This window comes from Podarcis filfolensis, assembly GCF_964270895.1.
Source record: "Podarcis filfolensis genome assembly, chromosome: 7".
Taxonomy (NCBI): domain Eukaryota; kingdom Metazoa; phylum Chordata; class Lepidosauria; order Squamata; family Lacertidae; genus Podarcis; species Podarcis filfolensis.
Genome location: NC_139603.1, coordinates 45,856,577 through 45,878,911, shown reverse-complemented (window position 1 = coordinate 45,878,911; position 22,335 = coordinate 45,856,577). Strand labels below are relative to the sequence as shown.

The 22,335-nt window shown below is 41.4% G+C and overlaps 1 protein-coding gene across 2 annotated transcripts; it reads right to left on the bottom strand.

The window, feature by feature from the left end:
• Positions 1 to 179: 179 nt before the first annotated feature.
• Positions 180 to 21,813, bottom strand: ENOSF1 (enolase superfamily member 1). Of its 2 annotated transcripts, none has more exons than XM_083622635.1 (16): positions 21,424 to 21,809; positions 20,242 to 20,350; positions 17,039 to 17,154; positions 15,429 to 15,515; positions 13,189 to 13,215; positions 11,881 to 11,953; positions 10,682 to 10,720; positions 9,866 to 9,948; positions 8,604 to 8,638; positions 6,488 to 6,575; positions 5,317 to 5,451; positions 4,509 to 4,550; positions 3,223 to 3,352; positions 2,826 to 2,925; positions 1,773 to 1,854; positions 180 to 637 (listed from the first exon to the last, which is right to left on the bottom strand). In XM_083622635.1, the coding sequence occupies exons 1-16, from the start codon at positions 21,505 to 21,507 to the stop codon at positions 527 to 529; spliced, it is 1,341 nt and encodes a 446-aa protein (XP_083478761.1). In that variant the 5' UTR covers positions 21,508 to 21,809; the 3' UTR covers positions 180 to 526. The 2 variants fall into 2 exon arrangements, 1 of the variants encoding a protein (XP_083478761.1); XR_014550139.1 differs by having other exon boundaries at positions 570 to 637; positions 1,773 to 1,894; positions 21,424 to 21,813.
• Positions 21,814 to 22,335: the final 522 nt, after the last annotated feature.

The window sequence follows — 22,335 nt, the reverse complement described above, 5'->3', positions numbered from 1 at the left end:
AATTGTAGTGATAACTTCCAGTGTCTCCTTCCATTGTAGTTATGGCAGAAGGTGAAAGCAGCAGCCTCTTCCTCCTTTATGAGTAATTTTGTATGTATGATATACCCTATACACCACTTCCCCCACCTCCGACATTCCTGAAAACATCCTTAGTATATATGACAGAACAAAACACAGCATCTAGTCATCGTTTCTTTATTTGAAACTTCTAAACTCAGCAGATGCACATTCAAAGTGCAATCTTGCATTATATAATCCTGTAGTTCCTGGAACAGTGTCAGGAAAAATGAATCATGTACCCTTTCAGCTTAACTATTAAAAAGGCTCTTATTTTTTCTTAAAGTGATCGGGAGTTCTATAGTTGGGGCTGCAATCTATTCTTGTTATGTAAGTGGAGGAAAGCTTTCTAAAAGCATTAATTTGAATCCGAAATCATCTTGTAGCTTCAGCAAAACCAACCATTTGTTGTGGTAAATATAGCTCTGGGGAGTTTAAACCTCACCCTGAAAACTTCCACTGTTTAAGCTTATTTTAGCTGTATTTTATGTTCACAGAGGAGCTTCTGCCAGACTTCTCCTTGTGGAAACTGGTATTTCCTTGCAGAATCTTCTTTCATTTCAGTGGAATATCCAGCTGCCTGAAAGAACGAATTATATTATTATTATTATTATTATTATTATTCCTATTTCATATAAGGATCACAGGGCAGTTTATAGGATAAAAACACAAATAACGTAGCACAACAACAGACAAATTTAAAAGGTCATAGATAGTTTTTTTTCTATTTAAAACATTCCTCTTCACCAGAGGTGATTAAACAATCTTGCACCTTTGGCTAACTTGCAGCACTTAGGAAACAGGAAGCATGACTAAAGCTGTAATGGAGCTATATCATAGTAGGAGAATAGACACTGCAAGAAGAACAAAATCCCCATTTTTCTTGCTGCCTGATCTTCTACTTCAGCCTTGCTGTGGGGTGAGAAAACAAATATCTGTGTTGGCCACACCTACTCTGACATAGAGACCTCAGAGGCATGACTAACGTTCGGTGTGACTCTTGGGTGAAAAAGATTAGCCACCTCATAATATGTTCTAGCTACTGAAGACAATTTTCATGTAAACTAGTGCATAGAATTAGCCTTAAACATCTTCAGGTTGTATATCCCCACCTCTACTTTGTCACTATTTTGGCAGGTCTGCCTAGAAACAAGCTAGTATGATACAGAACCTGTTAACTTCTGTATAGGTTGCGAATATATTTAGCAGCAACTTACGTATTGCATTCAATAATGCATTTTGGTTTGTGTTTTGCATTAATTGGGCATAGCGTTCACTAGGTTATAGTGAACAAAAATTAATGCTAACATCTGGAAGCTTACTCAAGGACCCTTAATTTCAATAGTAAAATTGTAAATACAAAGCAGCCATATATTTTGTGGATTTGCAAAATCTTCTTGAACACTGCTTCAGCAAGAGCCCTAATCCAAACTTCAGAAGCTGTCCCGAGTCTCCTTTATGGGTGGGGAACAGGATCCTGTTAGCAGAACCTAAACTTGCCCACTCCCTACAGGTGTATGGGGCCATCTACCTGTCAATCATCTGACATTACCATGACACGGCGACCAAATCTAGCCTGTGGGCTGTTTTAAAACAATGACAACTTGCACATGCTGTGGATAGGATATATGTGGATTTCCCTCTTGCTTCCATTAAAGGTTTGAGGAAATACTTGCATTCTGGGAGCACTGAAAATATTATGGGGGTACAAATACCTGTGGCGGCATATAGGATGCATTCTTGATTACTACAGGGTACTTGAAGTGTTCATGTAGATGGTCAACATATTCACACATCCTGAAAGGAAAACATTGGTTCACTAGACCCCTTTAAAGTCCTACCAAAAAATAAAGTTATTTCATAATGACTCCAGTTTAACAAAAAGTATTACATTCTGACACAAAAGCTATTTGAGTATAATGTTAACTTAAATTTGTTGGGCTACCAGGAAATATGTAAAGTGAAATACTGAGCTCCTAATAATGGAAGGAGACCATTGTAACCCAGTAAGTTTACCCCCTCAAAAAATATTATAAATAATAAATTGAGTGTTGTAGCTTTTCACTGTGATAACGTTAACTGCTGCATCAAAATAAAGCCAGCTTGGAGCAGAAATGAATAGCATTGGGCGGGGGATTACTTCTAAGCTCCATCATTGCAGTGCTGTACATTTTAGTTACATACAGAAATATATAGGGGGAAGTACAAAACAAATATTACAAAACACTTCAAGTACTATATCAACACACAAAGAGAATGTATGATATTGGCAAAAGGCTGTTATTCTGAGAAGTTGCTGAAGATGGAATGGACACCCCACCAATTAGCTGAGTGGTGATTTCACTGTTCATTCCAGTAATAGTATACTGATAGCCCTGACAGCATAGTAAGTTAATTGTAATATTGTAATATTTTTTAAAAAGAACATTGGGGTGGGGAAATGAAACACTACAGGTAATCGATCCCGTAACTGTTGAGAAATACATGGGAGTATGATGGTTGCTCAGGTTTGCTAAGTAAACAGTTTTAGAAAGACTTCAGACTATGGCTGGGATTAACAACAAGGGTTAAAGGGAGGGATAAAAATGAAAACCAGGGCTACGGTTGTGGCAAAGAAGGGTAAAGCTTTATCCTGAATTTCTCTATCAAAAAGATCATATGTATGATTGATCAAACACCAGAACCTAGGCATCGGGTCCAAGAGTCAAAAGCCAAGACTCTTGGAGACTGTTCCAACAGGGAAGAATCAGATAAATACTACTACTAACCTGTTCTCAAGGCTACCAGATATTGAAATGTAGTCAAATATTATCAAGTGCTGTACCAGCTCACAGAGCCCAACCCCTCCAGCATGAGGACACACAGGGACTGAAAACAAAGGATACAAGCTGCATTAGCACTGCTGACAAGACAACACAACTTGTCATCCCTCTAGCCTAAAATATGCTTTGTTGCACTTAATTCATTCCTTTAGCCTTTTAAAAATATATTTATCATAGATGATTCCTGGAAAAAGCCAAACTCCCCTAATACTACCTACTTCTGCTATTAAAAAAATCACATAAAAATCATGCTTACATACAGAAAACCAAATGCTATGCCAGCAGCAGAAATGACCAGAAAACACACCTAGTACTTTTACAGCAGAATTTTCAAGAGCCTTACCTTGAAATTTCTTGGCCATCAGCAGCACAGACAAGTTTTCATTGACACTGCCCAACCTGCAACTATCCACCTGGACGTAACTCAAGGCCTGAGCCTGCAGGAGCTGCTTAAATATCACTCTGTTATGGCACTGCAGATGATGGGAAAAAATTGCTTAGCCCAAATAAGATCAAAATATTTGAAGGTTAGCTTAAAATATATAGAAACGACAGCATTTTATTATAGAGACTATGCTGTTGTTGCCTTTAAAGCAATGCATATTGAATTTCTGCATCCTAAAAAAAAAAACAGCTGAAGAGACAACTGAAAAGATTCTGTATGCCCTGTTCCATATGAAGGCTTTAAATTATATGAGGAATGGAACAGGGTGTTATTTTTAGCAATGCACACTCATAAAACAAACGAATACAGTTGTAATTAACATATCTAAGGTGACTGCCCCAAAGAAGCATGCATGCATATTTAAATACAGTGGTACCTCTGGTTATGTACTTAATTCGTTCCGGAGGTCCGTTCTTAACCTGAAACTCTTCTTAACCTGAAACACCACTTTAGCTAATGGGGCCTCCTGCTGCCGCGCAATTTCTGTTCTCATCCTGAAGCAAAGTTCTTAACCCAATGTTTTATTTCTGGGTTAGCGGAGTCTGTAACCTGAAGCGTCTGTAACCCGAGGTACCACTGTATAAGATACATAGCACTTCAGGTGTGCTAAAACTGGTTTCTTGACAATTTTGATTTGTTCCATTTTTTTTCTTAAATGACAATTCAGTAAATATACTTCCATAAGTTGCTTAAATTTTAAGTAGTACAAGGAAATAATTTCCAAGCAAAGCTTTGACTAACATTTTATCACAATTGTCATTGCTCCTAAAATAAGTTAGCATATATTTTTTTTAATAGTTTCCTCCCCTCAGATCCATTCCACATAGTTCTGGCACCACCACCATCCTAGCCCTCCAGAGATACTTTTTGTAGGAGAATGAAGAGGATAGGAAACTTTCCTTCCATGAATTTCCTTAAGGTTGCAGTATGTTCTTCCCTGGGAGAAAGTCCCATTGAATTCCAGGGGGCTTACTTCCGATTAGACATCTATTGGATTGCTCTGTAAATTAACTTTGGATCCCTAGCTGACAGGCACACTTTATTTGGTGCTTTCTCATAAACAAATATTTCAGTTCAAGGAAATGTGATGGGAAGATTTTACCCAATCACTCATTTCAGCAAAGTTCGATGGAATGGCTTCCAAGACAACTAATATAAAACAAGACATTTATAAGGAAACTTACTTGTTCTCCTGTTGCAACACCAATCCCTAATGGCGCTAAAGCCTAAAAACAAGAACAGCTTGTGACATGCCATAGGTTTCTGAGTTTTTCCAAATCCAGATATTCACAGGGGGAAAACAAAATGTAATGGTTCAGCAATCATTTCATACAATTAGAAGAAAGCTAAAGGAAATGATAGAATTATTAGCATAGTTGATACTTTCTTTGCTTAATCAATTAGGTGTGAAGAATTACATAAGCGGGTGTGTGCGACCATATGGAATATCCTTGGACTGTAACTGAACACAGTTATGCACACAAATCCCACTGAAATCAATGGTGTTTAAGCATTACTAACTTGGTGTTGGATTTTGGCTATGGTGTACATGCGAGACCACTGGTGCTCTAATAAGTTTTGATCACACATCCTTGGCTAGTATTATATTTCTCATATAATTTGAACTTCAGGCCAAACGTATTAAAGAGCGCTTGAATCACATGCATTTTAGGAGCACTGCTGGTTGGCTTGCACACGGATGTATATATTTTTCAGTCTTTTATTAGCCTTCACAAATATGTTACTCATTTAAAGTTTAATGGAATATATGCTGCATGTGTGACAGGATATTGTAGCAAGTAGATGTTAATGACTTTTGACAACTGTTTGAGCCTGAACTCTAAGTGTTCTAAAGAAAACCACAAGTCAATAAATCATCAAAGTTCTCTGTTATGTAGACAGTCCAATGCCCTGATTCAGTTGGGACAAAACATAAATCCTAGATCTACATTAGGTTGTCATCTCACCGAAATGAAAAACAACTCCTCTGACCTTGGCAATGGTTGCGTGCCCAAGAATATCGTCGGGGGAAGTTGGTTCCTCTATCCACAGTGGTTTGAATTCAGCTAGTTTTGTGACCCATTCTATGGCTTCTTTCACTTCCCATCTTTGGTTAGCGTCCAGCATCTGAGAATAGTTACAGACTGCATTCACTCAACTATGTCATTGAACTCAGTGTTGTAACAATGGTGATGTTGATTTTAGACAGATGGAAAGTAAGGAGAATTTGAGTCAAGCTTTTCTTATGACACACGCTAGGTTCATACTGCTGAGGTGTTAAACAATTTGAATCATCTGGTATCTGCTAGCTAGCATTTTCTATTGAAGTAGGAAGAAATAATGTACCCAATTCTCCAAACCACACATTTATTCTAAAGAAATGAAGTCCTAATTAACTGACCAACACAGGACTCAAATGTAGTGAAAAATCCTAGCAGTTATGCTTTGGCTAAGACTGCAGTCCTGTGCATGCTTCAGTCGGACTTGCTTCCAAGTAAATGCACACAATGTGTTATTACAATGAATAAGAAAACAAAATACAAAATACAGTGGAACCTCGGGTTGCGAACGTGATCCATGCGGGAGGCACATTCGCAACCCGCAGCATTCGCAACCCGCAGCGCTGCGGGTGCTCATGCATGGGTTGCAATTTGGTGCTTCTGCACATGCACGAGCACCGAAACCCGGAAGTAACCCGTTCCACTACTTCCAGGTTAGGCGTGGTGTGCAACCTAAAAATGCACAACCTGAAGCGTCTGTAACCCGAGGTATCACTGTACTAAAGACAGTGCCTGAAGAAAGTGGGAGGGCCACATAACTAAAATGTATATTTTTTAACATTAAGTTCATCAAAGCTGATTCCAAAAAATAAAGAGACTCAGATTTGTCAGTATGCCCAAAGCAGGCTTCTTCAACCTCGGCCCTCCAGATGTTTTTGGCCTACAACTCCCATGATCCCTAGCTAGCAGGACCAGTGGCCAGGGATGATGGGAATTGTAGTCTTAAAACATCTGGAGGGCCGAGGTAGAGGAAGCCTGGCCAAAATCAATGGCTGGTTACTTTTCACCCCAACATAGGCATGGATTCCAACCATCCACATGATCGACAGTGACAGGCAGCATGATATTACAACAAAACATAGCCCTAGATATGTGATATATACCAGTATATTTTCAGGACCAATCATTTCTCTAACAAGTCTGCATCTCCGAATGTCATCCTGGAGATCCGCTCCAACTTTTACTTTGAACCTAGGGACACATTTGTAATAAAATTAAGATGGCTAAAAGTTTGTAACAGCTTTTTTCTTCTTCTATGATCACTCATTTCTTTTATCTTTTATGTAACAGCATAAAAATGAGAACTGGAGAAGGGCAAGCTTTTCAAGGCTAAACTCAAGTCTTTGCTTGCCTAGAAGGAGCTAATATAGACTCAATTTAGATCGGGGCATAATTGTTTTAAACCTGGCCCATCATGTGCTCTGTAACGTGTTGTAGGCCTAGAAGGCTTCCCTCCCACAATATCCTTGTAAAAGACACCCACAGGAACTCAAGGGATTAAGGCCTCCTACTCCTAGACTCTCTAAAAGCACTCCTGATGCCCCTTTCTACTTTCTCCCAAAATTTATCATGAAATGTTACTTTTTAAAGCCTGCTTCAGGAGCCTTGATTACTTAACTGCTGTAGTAACAATGTTCTGAATGCAAGAATCCTGGGTTCTTAGAAATGATCTGGAAAGTGTGAGGAACTATATTTCCCAGGAGTCTTGGTGCCCACAATGTTGCTGCCACTTAAGACTTCTGAAGGAACAGCCTTTCTTATAGGCACCTCTTCCAGGTATATTTTTTTTGTTGAATGAACGGGAAATGGGTGTTTGTGGCACTGAAGAACACTGTTGTTAGAGATGAACTAATTGTGAACTGAGACTGAACTTGTGAAAGACTTGGTTTGGGCTCAGAATTAGTCCCGGAGTTCCAAACTGGAAAAGTTTATACTCTACTCTCCAACTCTGAACTTCAGAAGCAATATGAATGAGAACAACTGTTGTTCTTTCAAATGTGTGTAAAAACACCTCATGTAAATCCATGCCAACCGGTGGACTCGGTGATATGTGAGCATGAGTAACTTGATGTAGGACTGAGTCCAATGCCCTGATTCAGTCAGGGTGAAACATAAATCCTAGATCGACGTTCTAGGTTGGTTTCTTCACACCCTAAGTTTGTGTGTGCACAGGAGATACAACTTGCCTCCCCTACACATGTATGCACATGCTCAGATACCCCTGCAATGCAGAACAAAGGGACCAGCTGTGCTGCTCACCTGTTTGAGGTGCAGAAGGACACTCGTTTCTTCTTTCCTTCAGCCCAGCAATTGAGCTGAGCTGTCAAAGCTGACGGCAACAACTTTGCTGTAGTGGTTGGTGGTCCTCACCTGATCGCCCATCACCTGTGTTGCTGCTTCTCACCAGGAGGGTGGGTATGCGGGATGTGGCAGTTAAAGTCTGTCCAGTGCAAATGCACACACTGCTGGTACCATGCAGGCCTTGCCCCTGCCTTGCCCCTACCCCCTACCTCCCATGAAACAGAAGAAGAAATGCAGGCAGCAGGTAGTCAGGTGAACTACCAACCATGATTGCAACTTTTGGATGTAGTGCCTGTTAGAATTCCTGCTCCATGATTGCAGTCATGGGATTGTTGTCTATCACATGACGGTGTATGTTTTGACTCCACAAAGTGGGAAGTGACGGAGACAGGATGTTTGTGTTACTGTGTTCTGTGAAGTGGGACTATTGTCCTTCGTTATTTCTCCTTGCTGTCTGATGCTAGAGAGAGAGGGAGCCATGTTGCAGTGCTCCATGCGTGTTTATATTTAAATAAAGTAGATTAGCCAAAATGCTGAGTTGCTGAGGTCTGTTACGCAAGCTGCACAAACTCTGCAGATTCCTAAGCGTGCCGATGTCTGTTGGCATCATTCGCTGTGATGTTCGGGCTGAAGAAAGCTTTTGAAGCTCCCGAACGAACGACCAGGAGGGAGAGAACATGCCAGTCTGGCATGTGTCTCTGCCAGGGTCCTACTCGAGTGTAGGACGAGCTCCTGACAGTGCCTGTATGTACATAAAGTAGCAATTGTGTAGCCCACTTTGGAAGCAAATCAATAACTTCTGACAACAAAGGTAAGAAAATTCATTTTCTTTTGTCGTTTTCCTGACAAACCAGAACTTGCCTGTTATGTATATCTTATACAACTAGAAGTGAAGTATTCAATATAAATTGACTATACCTGGTCCAACCATCCTTCAGCGCTTCAGTACAAAGCTGCCAAGAAAGTTACATCTGTCACACACACACATACAGCACACGTGAGCAACCATTTGTACAAAAGGACTCTTAGCCGAACCGACAGAATCTGTTGGTTTTATTGTCTCGTCTTTCATAGTAGCGTATTTCACAGGTTAATGGTGAGTTCACTCGCTTAGCATGATTTAAGATTTATTGCTTTTTAGGTTCACCGGTCTAGAGCAGCCTCTGCAAAACTAGTACCTTCCAAATATTTTGGAATGCAACTCCCATCAGCCTCGGTCAACAGTTATGCTGGCTGGGGCTGATGGGAGTTGTGTAGTTCAAAAATATATGGAGGGCACCAGGTTTGCAAAGACTGAAAAAATAGGGAGTGAGAAGAAATTGTCATTTCACACAATCCCTGTATGTGTACAATACAAGTGTGTCTACCCACACGGCATGCAGAATTGAAGGGAGAGTCTATCCTGGGAGATCTATCTGTCACAAAAGAGGGGCAAATGGATCATGGGAGCAATATCTACTTAAACCGGCATTACCACACATGGACCATGATTCATATAAATTGTTCTATGCACAGCAGGAGAAAGAACAAACCCTTTAAGACTTGTTTTCATATCCCACCCATATACAACAGCCAGGGAAAATTGGACAGATTTGCCCATCTCTGCAGTTTCGTTCCCTCTCAGTTTCTCATTTTTAGTCCTAAATTCAGTTCTCCACATTTCAACACTTTGCAATAATAATAAAAAATCCTTGTGAAAATCCAACAGCATTTAGTGCACGTCTCCTAATTTGCACCTTTTTGAGTGCAATCATGCCTAGAGACATATTTTTGTAAAACACTTTCCCCTAAAATAATGCATTTTTGAATGTTATTTTCATTAATGCATGTATTTTTGTGGACACAGTATCCCAGTATATGCATTTTTGCACACATTACTTGGTTTTAAAAGGTCTGAACGGTGGCTGTGTTTCTGTTAGCATATTATTTTGGAAACTCTGCATTAAGAGAGTTCGTATTTTAATGCAAACTGGATCAAATTTCTCCTTCATCCCTGGTGTGAACCAGTCTAAGAGCAACAGTGACCCACGTGCATGCCAAAAAAATGACAATATCTGACAGCTGCATTTGAAAATGGAATTTGCTTTTGACTCTTCCTCTGTACTGCCTAAACCAATTATCTTTTGTGCATCTGAACTCAAAGCAGAAGTCTAAATGGAAAGAGTGCGGAAGAACCAAACCTGTTTCAGTTGTTGGTCTGGATAGCCTAGCCAAGCACACGATGTGGTATAAGCTGGGTAGCCGCATTCCAACATTTGTTCTTCTACAAAGAGGCAGAACGTCACTGTTAAGTTGTGGGCGAACATAGCAGACGACACAGCGATTTCTCCAGAGCAGCTCTTTACTTGTAAGCTGGACAGAACTGAACAGCAAACAGCTCAGCCGGCCTGCTTTTATAGGCAGCCGGCTGTCAACATTGTAGCAAACACAACCCAGGGTTTCCCGCCTAAAATAACTGACGTGGACCTGAGTGAAAACTATCTACAGTATCCCCCTGCTGGCCCAGGGTGAGAACTTCAATACATAACAGTCACCACCAGCAATTTAAATGAAATTTCCTTGCAACAGAATCGCTACCCTGGGAAAAGACATCTGGATTCCCTACAACAACTGGACACTAAAGTAAAAATGTTTAAAAAGACCTCTAGGATGAATGAAAATCCTGGGTTCCCACAGGGTGATTTCCCACTGCTTTGCCTGAAAGTAGCTAGAGTTTCCAAAAGCTGCCTTTAAAGAAGGGTTGAGGAACCACCACTTGCTGATGGATTCGCAACTCTCCTCATCGCCAGCCAGCATGCCCAATAGTCAGGGAAGGTGGGAGTCCAACAACATTTGGAGGGCCACAGACTCCCTGTTTTAAGAAGAAAGAAAAAGAATGCTATGTCGCTATGCATGTGAGACATCAGTGGCCATTTCCCATATCAAGTTTCAGAATAACCTTTTGGGAGTCAAACTAATAATCAGCTAACAGCAGAAGGAAGAGTTGTTCTGCTTACCTCTTTGTTTTTTCCCCACTAGGCCACTTTGAAGGATTGCTAGTGAAATGGAAAGAGAAAGCACAATGTTAAAACCAAAATGCAATGTCATTCCTATCTTTATTTATAAAGAGTGCTATTTTTATAAAGCAAAATTACATGGAAGTGCACTTGCTGTACAAATAATTACAGGGTCTATATTCTGAGCTGTTGTTACACAGAAGCCTAAATCATGAGCCATGAAGTACAGTTCACAGATTAAACCTCTGCCTCTGCTTAGTCACAGATTCACTGGTGGCAGGGTGTCATAGGTAAGCCATTCATTTTCAACCTCAGCGCCCTGACTCCCCATTTGGAAGAAGAAGGAGAAGAAGAAGAAGAAGAAGAAGAAGAAGAAGAAGAAGAAGAAGAAGAAGAAGAAGAGGAAGAAGAAGAAGAAAATAATAATAATTATTTTATTATTTATACCCCGCCCATCTGGATGGGTTTCCACAGCCACTCTGGGCAGCTCCCAACAGAGGACTAAAAACAGAATAAAACTTCAAACATTTAAAACTTCACTAAACAGGGAAGAGATGGTTGTAGTGGGCTGCTCTAAGAACAGTTTAAAAGTTTACTGAGCTAATGCACATTAAGTACAGTGGTACCTTGGTTCTCAAACGCCTTGGTACTCAAACAACTTGGAACCCAAACACTGCAAACCCGGAAGTAAGTGTTACAGTTTGCGAACTTTTTTCGGAAGCCGAACGTGCTCCGTTTTGAGTGCCACGCTGAGGTCTGTCTGTTTTTGCTATTTATTTTGCGTTTTTGTTCTTGCACCTTTTTTCTTTTGTTTCTGTGACTATGTGGAACCCAGTTCAGCTACTGATTGATTGTATGACTGCAGTACATTGTTTATTGCTTTCATTTTATGGATCAATGGTCTCATGAGATAGTAAAATTCATGTTAAATTGCTGTTTTAGGGGTTGTTTTTAAAAGTCTGGAACAGATTAATCCATTTTGCATTACTTTCTATGGGAAAGCGCACCTTGGTTCTGGAACGGACTTCCAGAATGGATTACAGTAAGTTTGAGAACCAAGGTACCATTGTACTCAGAAAAAGCACTCTACTTACTAATTACTGAATATTAAATTTCCGGACTTGGTTAATAGAAAGAAATCAGTAGGGCTAACCTAAAGTAAGGGAATGTAGGTTTTGCGGCCTATAAAAATAACTTACTGAGAGCTTCTTCTTCTGTCAGGGCATCCGTAATGTATCTGAAATCTATGCAAGATAACAACTGTTTGGGATCCTGGTAAGGAAAAAGGAATCAAATTGTTGTATTATTTGAGAAGTGAAACACCATGTATGATTAACCCAGTCCAAGAGACATTTTCCATGAACAGGTTTGTGTGTTCAGAGGTCTGTTGATGCATGCCCACCTTTGCTGGCTGTGACCAGAGCAAGATCTGAGCCCACAACGTCCTACTCTGGAAATATCCTGGCACCTTACAGTGGTGGAAGCAAAATAACAAAAGGACCAAGTTTGAAACCAACTGTGAGTTTCAATGCCGATATTGTTGCACACATACAAAGCACACCGATGCTCTTCTGTACTCTCCCACTGGGTGGCATTGGTTGAAGTTCAATAAGTTTATTGTGCTAGCTGAAGGCCAGGACAAAAACCATATAAACACAAACAATAAAAATATAGAACAAATCCTCTGCTTAAACCAACAAAACAATGCAAGGGCAGCATTGGTAAAGTGGAACTTTGCTCAGCCAGGGGTGTAATCTGATGTGGCACATGAATTGAAAACCACTGATCTTTAGAATCTGGTTTGTATAGAGACAGGACCTCAACACAGCAAACATTCATTGAGAAAGCCCTGTGCATAGAGGCAAATGCAAACAAGCAGCATAACAAGCTGCAAAATTGACGTTCAAACGAGTAACCTGATGCCACAAATACCAAAACATGCAGGCTGTACAATTTTAGATGTGGATCATGTATATATATTAGCCTCTTGGAATAGGGACCTGCCAAACTTGTTCGTTATAAAGTGCTCTGTATATAGATGGTGCTACAGGAAAACAAATAATGAAAATACACTAGATTACTTTGAGGACCAAAAGAGCACACAAATTTAAATAGCTATTTGCTTACTTTTCTTTGATTACTTAAGCCTCAAATGTTTAGTGATATCAAATTACACACCAACCAACTTAAAAACAACATAAATATGGATTTCTATTGTAATATTGACAATCATGGCATTTCTTTCTTACTGCACTTTTTTTTTAATGAGCACTATAAATGCCAACTAACATCTGGTATAGCATTTGTTCATGGACAATTGTTTGCACAGCAGTGCAGGAAGCATAGAGATGGCAAGTAAACTGTGTAGTCCACAGGACTCAGAAGACTGTGGATTTTTGCCACAAACTATTTAACTAGTGATAGGTCGTGATTTGTAACCATAGCTTTATACCATAACTTTAGCACAGCAAGGACATGAATAAACAATAATACAGTTTTTTTCTTACCATGTCAACAAGCAGTTTCCAGAGTGGCTTTAAAAAAAATGAGAGAGAGAGATTGAAATATTTAAAGTTGTTATGTCAGGTCTGAGGGAGGGGAGGCCTGACAGCCTGAGATGATAGGAGATGTATTCCAACAAAATCTGAAGGGGGACAGGTTCCTCATCCGGGTTTGAACACTTATAGCAGTTGTTAGGGTAAATTAACAGGTTACAGAAAGACAGCTGCTTATATTCTTTGACATGCGAGCCAGGAATTGTTATGAACTGGTGCTCAGGTTCCATTAAGTACAACACCTGCATTTTGCAATTGGGTGGTACTAGTTATTTCTGCTAACATGCTCTCTGCAGGGGCCCAGGATGCTGAATGCACAAGTTAGAGGCTGCTTGCTTTCCTCTGATAGGCTGGCCAAAGTGATGAGGGGCTTTGCCCTGACTCTGTGGTTAGTTCCCCAGTATTTTAAGGAGCACCTCTGGATTTTTCTTACACTCTGCATGTATTTGGCCATGGCAGGATCATTTCTATTACTTGGAAATCATTCTGTTTCTACAAAATTGATTTTGGAAGCATCTGAAATGCTTTACTTAAAGAAATAACACATCCCTCCATATATCCCCAAAGGCTATAGATAGGTAATATTTAAGAAAAGATGGGCATATTGTCAGATTTCCAGCTACTGAAAAATCTCATTCTGTGGAATGCATATGGTAGGTAGATTTCCCCCACCAATATTTGCACTTGATTTATATGACTAGAGCACTGAATTTAGAGAAACCTGGATTCAAATCTTGACTCAGCCAAAGCAGGAGATCTTGCATCACTCCTTATCCCTCAGTTTAGTAAATGCATATGACTTAACTAAAACTGAACACCCACTGCGAATTATTTGCACAGTACTTTGAGGATAGGATACGCTCGAGCTCAGATGTCACTGTGGTAACAGTCAATAACAGGATGCATTATGGGAACTGACTAGGAATTTTCATTTGGATACTTTGAGCTGATACAGCCTAAGAATGCTGGCAAGGTATGGAGTGCTACAACCTGCCACCTGTTTGCTCAACCTTTGCCTCTCATGGCTACTGAGAACTGGCAGGCCTGGGCAGCTCAGTTGGTTACAGCATGGAGCTGATAATGCCAAGGTTGCAGGTTCAATCCCTGTATGGGACAGCTGCATATTCCTGCACTGCAGGGAGTTGAACTAGATCAGGGGTAGGCAACCTAAGGCCCGTGGGCCAGATGCGGCCCAATCGCCTTTTCAATCCGGCCCACGGACAGTCCAGGAATCAGCATGTTTTTACATGAGTAGAATGTGTCCTTTTATTTAAAATGCATCTCTGGGTTATTTGTGGGGCCTGCCTCGTGTTTTTACATGAGTAGAAGAAGAAGAGTTTGGATTTGATATCCCGCTTTATCACTACCTGAAGGAGTCTCAAAGCGGCTAACAATCTCCTTTCCCTTCCTCCCCCACAACAAACACTCTGTGAGGTGAGTGAGGCTGAGAGACTTCAGAGAAGTGTGACTGGCCCAGCAGCTGCATGTGGAGGAGCGGGGAATCAAACCCGGTTCACCAGATTACAAGTCCACCGCTCTTAACCACTAGACCACGCTGGCTCTTTTATGCTGGTGTGCTTTTATTTCAAATGCATCTCTGGGTTATTTGTGGGGCATAGGAATTCGTTCATCCCCCCCCCCCCAATATAGTCCTGCCCCCCACACGGTCTGAGGGATGGTGGACAGGCCCACGGCTGAAAAAGGTTGCTGACGCCTGAACTAGATGATTCTCAGGGTCCCTTTCAGCTTTACAATTCTATGATTGTAGGAGAGAGATGACTGAGTGTCTCAGCTGCCTTGAAGGAGGTAGAGATGCAACCATGCCTTGGAACTGATCGCTGCTGTCAGTGAGCCCCTTTGAAGGTGCATTTTTACCTCAGTCAGCTGATTGGTGCTAATAAGCACTGCTTCAAACAGCTCGCTATGAGCCCTGCTATATCCATTTGAAGGTATGGTTTGCACCAGTTCTGGCTATTCCTACTGCTGGCTCCAGTCATGACCACTGGTGGGCAACACCCACCCACCACATGTGTGTCTTGAGGGCAAATCTGAATAATAGAATATCAGTGATAGAAACAGATCAGCCACCTGAAATTAGGAAGATTCCTACCCTTCCATTCATGGAAAAACATTATAGTTGGGAGGTGGACTAAACTGTGATAGTCTTTGTCCACTTGCTTCCAATCCATTACCTTCCCTTCCTGTTTGGCCCACAAGTCCCAGACCGCATTCAGAATAGCAGCCGTGGCTAAATGCACAGCTCCTTTCTCAGGACCAATCTGTTGACAAAAGGATGTCGTCAATATATTATGGTAGCCATGAAGAGATAAGTATGACAAGACTCTCCCCAAAGGCCTACAAGGTATCTAAAGCATTTAGAATAATCTAGCTAAGGCAGCCTCCTTCCTTGAACGATATCAAGAAAAGGTTGAGCAAGGATACCCTTTTATGGAATAAGCAGCTACGCGTCTCCTTGCAGTTCTGTAAGCCTATAATTCTTGATTCCCAGACTTGCTGTGAATACATATTTGTATGGAAGCAAACAGTGAAGGGGAGTTGCATGATACGTTAAGCCAAACTACCTTGGAGAGAGACTGCAAACCCTGCAGGCTCCCAAATAGATGTTTCACAACCACTTTGTTCCTCCCTGGTCAATTTTACCACCATGCAAATATATGGTTTAGCACGCCCTCTGAACAGGGACTCCTGGTTAAGCTCTCTCCTCACTAACTGTAAGCTGTAACCAAGAACAAACCTTGCCTCACCAAGCAAGCATAAAACTTATCCACTTGCACTGAGCTTAGCTCTGTCCATCACAGAAGCAAAAAGGACTGGGGAGGAATGAAGTGGTTGAGCACTCCTCTCCAGGATCCCAAACATTCTTGCTAAGTCAGAGTTTGACTTTCCATGTTATGCAAATCAGCCCTTTGAGATTTAGATAAATTGAGGTCAATTATATTCCAAGGCGTATTAAAGTACAGCTAGTATTTTCCAGCACACCCAGCACAAACATATACATTGGCTTGTACAAAACCATAACATGATGGGTGCAACTCACTTAGCAATGTCCCTGCATTGTTTGGGGTTTGTACAATAGTGGCATTTTGTGAATATTTGTTGAAAATGTGTAAGTTAATAAATGGGACTGAGTGAGAGCATTTGACGTTGCCACAAATACAAGAATACAAGCAATGTTGAACCTAAGTCTTAGGTTGTACCAAGTCAGCTCTGCTTTACTTGGTAATACATGTCTGATGGCAGGATCAATACCTACTGCATTGGCACAAATATAAGCAGCACTTTCTCCCCCAAATTCCGAACATGAAAAGTTAAAAGTGCGGATTACAAAAATTGGCTTTTACAGTATCGCTGCTGAAACAGACATACGGTAAAACAGAGCAAAAAATTTTTTTTGCCGATTTGCGAGCTTGAGACTGTTCATTTGCCATTTACGGGTGTGAGTGCCTTCAGAATTGCAGCAACTGAACAGCAATTTGCGATTTTAGCAATTGTACTATAACTTTTGCGGGCTTGCAAGATCAAAGGCTTAAATTGGCTTGGAGTTACAATTCTACCAACCGCAGCGATTTTCAGTTTGTAACCCAATTTTAAGGGAGCGGTTTATATTCGGGTATTGTATTTTTTTTCTTTCCCCCCTTTGTATTTTAAAGGTGAGGCTTATTTGCGGGTGCAGCTTATATTTGGGCCAATAAGGTAAATCGGTTTCCAGTTATTTTTTCTTACACGGACACTTTTGCATTCATACGTTAGCCTTATTCCAAAATGCTGAAAAGTATCTTACCCATCGGAGTTGCCCATCACTGGTGAGCTGCCGGTAGAAACCTCGAAAATCACCAATTATTTCATCCAAGTCTTTATTGACCACATGAGCAGAAAGTGCATTGACTGCACAGACAACTGCAAAATACACCAAAATCTTGAAGGATTTTAAATTGCAAACGAATCCAGGATTTTAGTGAGCTGTGAAAATATTGTGTGTTCAGTCCTTCAAATGAAAAACAACTCTTGAATGAAATCCTAGAGCAATGAAATACCAGTTTGGCTAGGGATGTCTGGTTAAATCACAGAATTGTCCTTGGCGCTTTACTTCTACCTTTCTTCACTTAGCATGAGGTGGACAACAAAACTATGTAAAATTACAGTATGACAAATACAGGAGGAGCATTAATCCTAAAGCCACTTAGCTCAGCTAGGAACTTCTTGGAAGGCAGGTTATAAATCACGTAAATGGGAGTGGCAAATAATGAGGCCAAAGGCTTGTCTAAACAGGTAGAAAGTGCCATCAGCTCTCACAAGGAAGGGAATTCCAGTCTGGGTACAGTCATAGACAAAGCTTCTTCCATGTCCCTTGAAAACACTACCCAGATATTGACAGGGCTTTTCTGAAAATTCTTATACACAATTGGCTTCATAGGGAGGCAGGCAACCTGGTCATTATGAAAGGACTGCTAGTGTTTCAAGAGAACAAATAACAAATTAAATAACAAATTTAAAACATTGTGAAAAATGTATAAATTGCTGTTGGAATGGCATTTGAAAGATGAAGAGGTTAAGTTGGGTATGATACATTGGGCCAAAGATTTTGGTTATAATATACAGCTAAAAGACTGGGAGAAATTATGGAAAGAAAGAAGAAAATTTACTGCATGCAATGCTTTGAAAGAAAACGTAATGAAAATGATGTATAGATGCTATATTGCACCAGTGAAATTAGCTAAAATGTATAAAATAAGTAACAAATTTTGGAAATGTAAGAAAAAGGAAGGCACTTTTTATCATCTGTGGTGGGAATGTAAGAAAGTGAAAGGCTTCTGGGAAATTATTTATAATGAGATGAAAAAGATGTTAAAATATACATTTATTTAAAAAAAAACCCGAAACATTTTTACTTGGTATTGTAGGCACTGACATTAAAAGACAAGATAAAAAACTGTTTTTATATGCGACAACTGCAACCAGAGTATTATTGGCACAGCAATGGAAGCAGAAAGAACCACCGATGAAAGAGGAGTGGCAGATGAAGGTAGACTGAACTAATCAGATTTTGTAAAGCAGTTCCTAATTTTGGCAAGAAAATAACAGAACTCCAAAGGGATTGTGTGCCATCAATTCCTTCCTAGCAGAAGTGGGATAAGGTAGGGTTTCGGTGTGTGTACAGAAAGTATCTGCGTGATGCATAAGCCGAACTCCTCTTACTTCAGCTGAGGTGAACAGAAGCAGTAAAGGATATCAAAAGAGAACTGTAAGTCATATAATCCGATTAGGGTTATCACAGCTGTTTGATCAACATCATGCCTTGCAACTCATTTACTAGTGTTAATAGCTGCAGCAAGATACTGCAGTGGAGTGGAAAGGCTTTAAAGGATTATGATTCTGTTGTTGTTGCACTGGGATCGAAGGAACCGCAGGTGGCTAAGACGTTACTATACTAAGCAGAAACCCAAACCAATGGGAAAATTGCTCAGCAGTTTGCATTGGCAGAAGATATGCGGGGGGCGGGGGTAGGTGGGGGGAGGAAGTAGCCAAAATATTTCTAGAAGAAAATAGTAGCTGATATTGCAACTGTTGTGTGTTAAAACCTTTGCTTTAAATCTGATCATGTTTGCAACATTTTACATCACCATTTATACACACACACCCTGGTAAATGATAGAATTTCACCTGCTGCTTGAGAGTGCTTACCAGTTATTCCTTAAATGTAAAGCACACCACTGATGTGCACACACATGCACTGAAGCGCATAGGAAACTTTTCATGTGTTTTAAAAGAAGCAAAATTTATCCAGGTTGAACTCTGTTGCTAAATGGCATGCAAATCTACACAGATAACTAGATCAGAATAAATTCTGGGGAGCAGGAAAGTACACGTTATCCACAGAAGTGCCCATTGTGTGTGTACGATTAGAAAATGGCATGAAATTTAAGTAGAGTTTTTCCAGGAATGTGCTACATGTCTGTGAAGTGCATGTGGCAAGATGGAAAGGTGAGAGAACATTAACTGTGGGAAGAGATGGGGCAGTTTGCATCCAGTTATTCTGAAACAGACACATGTGAGGTGAGGTAACTTGCTGGCTAGAGCTGACGGGAACTGGAGTCAAATAACCAATGAAGGGCCACAGTTTCCTATCCCTGTTTTACAATAAATATTAGGTTCCAGATGCAGCAGAAAGGCATCAAGGTCTATATTTACTGATTTAAAGTCAAGACCAGACGAAAACATAATCTGAAAATGTTTATTTATCAGATAAATTTTATCTGCAGAACCAGAAGGCTCTTACACCCATAGGGGCTGTTATTTTCACCTGGTGACTGAAATCATTCAAAAAAGGCCTATAGGTTTCCCTGACATCTGGTTGGTTTTTAAGATGCCACAAGCTTTGTTTTTTGCATCAACAAACAAATATGGCTGCCCCTCTGGAAGTAGCCAGCAGGTGGTGATAGAGTCCACTAATGGCAGCCCTTCATAATATGGGATTTATGTTTAAAAGCTTCTTAACTCTATGGTTTAGTCCAAAGGAATGCAACAATTTCACATCAGTGCTACCAACCCTGTTGAGTGTTGGCATTAGCATGTTTGAGCTGATGTTCAGGGAAAGAAGCTTTTAAAATATCATCATGATTGCTGAAAAAATGGAGGGAGGCTGCTGAAAGCAACACCCTGGTAACCTGCAGTTGAGAGCTGCAAGGATAGCTTGCCATTAAATGCCATGCCTAAGGCAACAGGAAATGGCAAGAGTTTTGTAGGTACCCTCAATATGGAAGTAGTATTAACACTAACAGAAGTAATGAAAATTCTCTAACCCTTGGCCAAAAGGCTTCAGTGCTCTATGGCTTTGCAGTGGAGCAGTTGCAATACATGACTTATTAGTACAAAGATCAAGAAAGCTTCTGAACTTAGATTTCCTCTTGGAGGCCCTTTCCAATGAGGAATTGTCATTCTCACAACAGATGATTAATTTAAATCAGAGGCAACATGATAACTTACCCACTTCTGTCCCTTTGCCCAGCGTAAATGTTAAGCCATAACCTTTGAGCCCGTCAGGAGCATCTGTTTCTATTACAACATAAACTGCAGAATAATCTGGGTCGGGGTGCTAAATGGAAGAGCAAAAACAACCAATATTGATGCCAGCAACACACACACTTGCATCTACATCTGGCCTCGTACATAGACATCTTCACCAAGTACAATTTTTCTGAATAAGGGTTGTTATGTTTTGTTTTAAATCAAGAGGTGTAGTGTATCTCTTTACCATCAGCGTTGTAGGAAAGGGCAGTGAAAGCCTTCAAACAGGAAGCAGCAACTTTTTCTTCACTAAGAAATTTCCCTATGAATTTACTAACAATAAAAGGGAACAGTGTAGTTCCACATAGAACATGATGTAGTTTCTCCCCTGTGGGTATGGCGGTTATTGTTTGTGTTTGTTACTATGTTATGCATTTTGGGGTTTTTATATTGTAAACCATCATGTGATCCTCAGATGATGGGCGTTATAGAATTTTAGTTAAGAGGTGAAGAGGTGGGGGCAGTCAGGTACACTTGCCCCAACCTCAGAGGGATAAGCTGGCCACCACCCCACTGCCCCCCACGGCACTAGACATTGGCATAACCAAGGGGGGGGAGCTGCCCCCCTAGGTCAAGTAAAACAATAGCAATACTTAACTGACCAATCACTTTGGTTCTGCCCACCCAACAAAAGTCTTGCCCACCCCTAACAAAGTCCTGTCCCCCCAACAAAAATCCTGGCTATGCCCATGGCCCTGGATGCTTTTTGGTTTGAGTTTATAACTTTATTCCAGCAAGATTCCCACCCCGGGCCTCACACAAGCTTGTACGGGGCTGATAATACCTGTCATGAAGCTATTTGCCCATCCAAACCTAGCTGCGTAAAGGAACAAGCAGCGTGGTGTCTAAATCACGACAGATCCAAGAGCAGAAAGCAGGAACACGTCTAAAGTGACCGACTAGCATCCTAACCCACTTAAAACTAGGAGATGCAACTTCCGCAGCTCCGTTGAGCTTGGGAAAACGCCCGAGGGAGGAAAGCTAGAGAGGCAGCGAGCCCAATCGGCGAGATCTAGCGCGGGCGCCCGAGGAGATCTGCCCCGCTGGAGCCGTCGGAGATCCGACGCCTTGGCAGAGGGCGCGCTCGGGCGCAGCGCTTACCATCGCGTCTGAGCCATGGCGGGCCAGGGACGTGGGGAAGCGGACGTCGCTCGCGGCCAGACCCAACACCCTCCCTCGGCCCATCGCGACAGGGAGCCTCCGGCGGGAGTTCTGCGGGAATCCGCTTTCCGCCGACCCCTGGGGATCCCTCCGGGACGCCGATTGGCCCGCGCGGCGTTTGTGGGCGGCCGCATCCGAGGGGAGGAGGTGGGAGGGGGAAGCAAAGACCGAGGAGGCTCGAAGAACAGGGAAGAGCTAGAGAGGAAGGGGCGGCCCCACAAGTTAGAGCCCCACAAGGCGGAAAGAGGCTGGCCGGAATCCTGGCTGAGTTAGGGTCGCGCTGCGAGGCAACTCCAAGGGGGTAATCGCGTGGTGTTTGCGCTTATCCTGGAGAGCCGAGGCTAGCTGCGAAACTATGCCTTTTTCACGCATTTCCCCCCTGCCTCAAAGAATTCTGGGCGCTGTAGTTTCTTAAGGGTTGCTGGAAGTAGTAACTCTGCGAGGAATGAACTACAGGGCCCAGAATTCTTTGGTGCTTCCAATGTGCTTTAATGGGGTTTGCGATTGAACTCAGAAAAAGAAACAAACCTGTTTCTTTAATAGCATGCACAGGCACACTGCAATGCTAACTTTCTCCCCCCACCAATGAATACTGTTTCTCAGGTTTATTATGGCATAACCTTTTGTGGACTTAGGAGTTTATACCACAATAAATGTGTTACAGTACAATTGTCTACTTAGAAGTCCCATTGATGTCAATGTTGCTTACTCCCAGATTGATTGCAGGATTGATTGATTGCAAACAGGATTGATTGCAAACAGGATTGATTGCAGCCTTAACTCTCCCCCCCCCCACAACAAAGTAACACATCAAAGACTTGGGACTTGAGCATTTATGGACACATCCTCTTT

Bases quoted from the DNA above. Each gene is read 5' to 3' on its own strand.
- ENOSF1 (XM_083622635.1), bottom strand. From the start codon at position 21,507: ATGGGCCGAGGGAGGGTGTTGGGTCTGGCCGCGAGCGACGTCCGCTTC. The intron at 8,639-9,865 runs GTTTGGTTCTTC...CTTTCTTGGCAG, and splicing joins CAGACCAACAACTGAAACAG to CTTTGTACTGAAGCGCTGAA. The intron at 5,452-6,487 runs GTATATATCACA...AACTATTCTCAG, and splicing joins TTGGTCCTGAAAATATACTG to ATGCTGGACGCTAACCAAAG.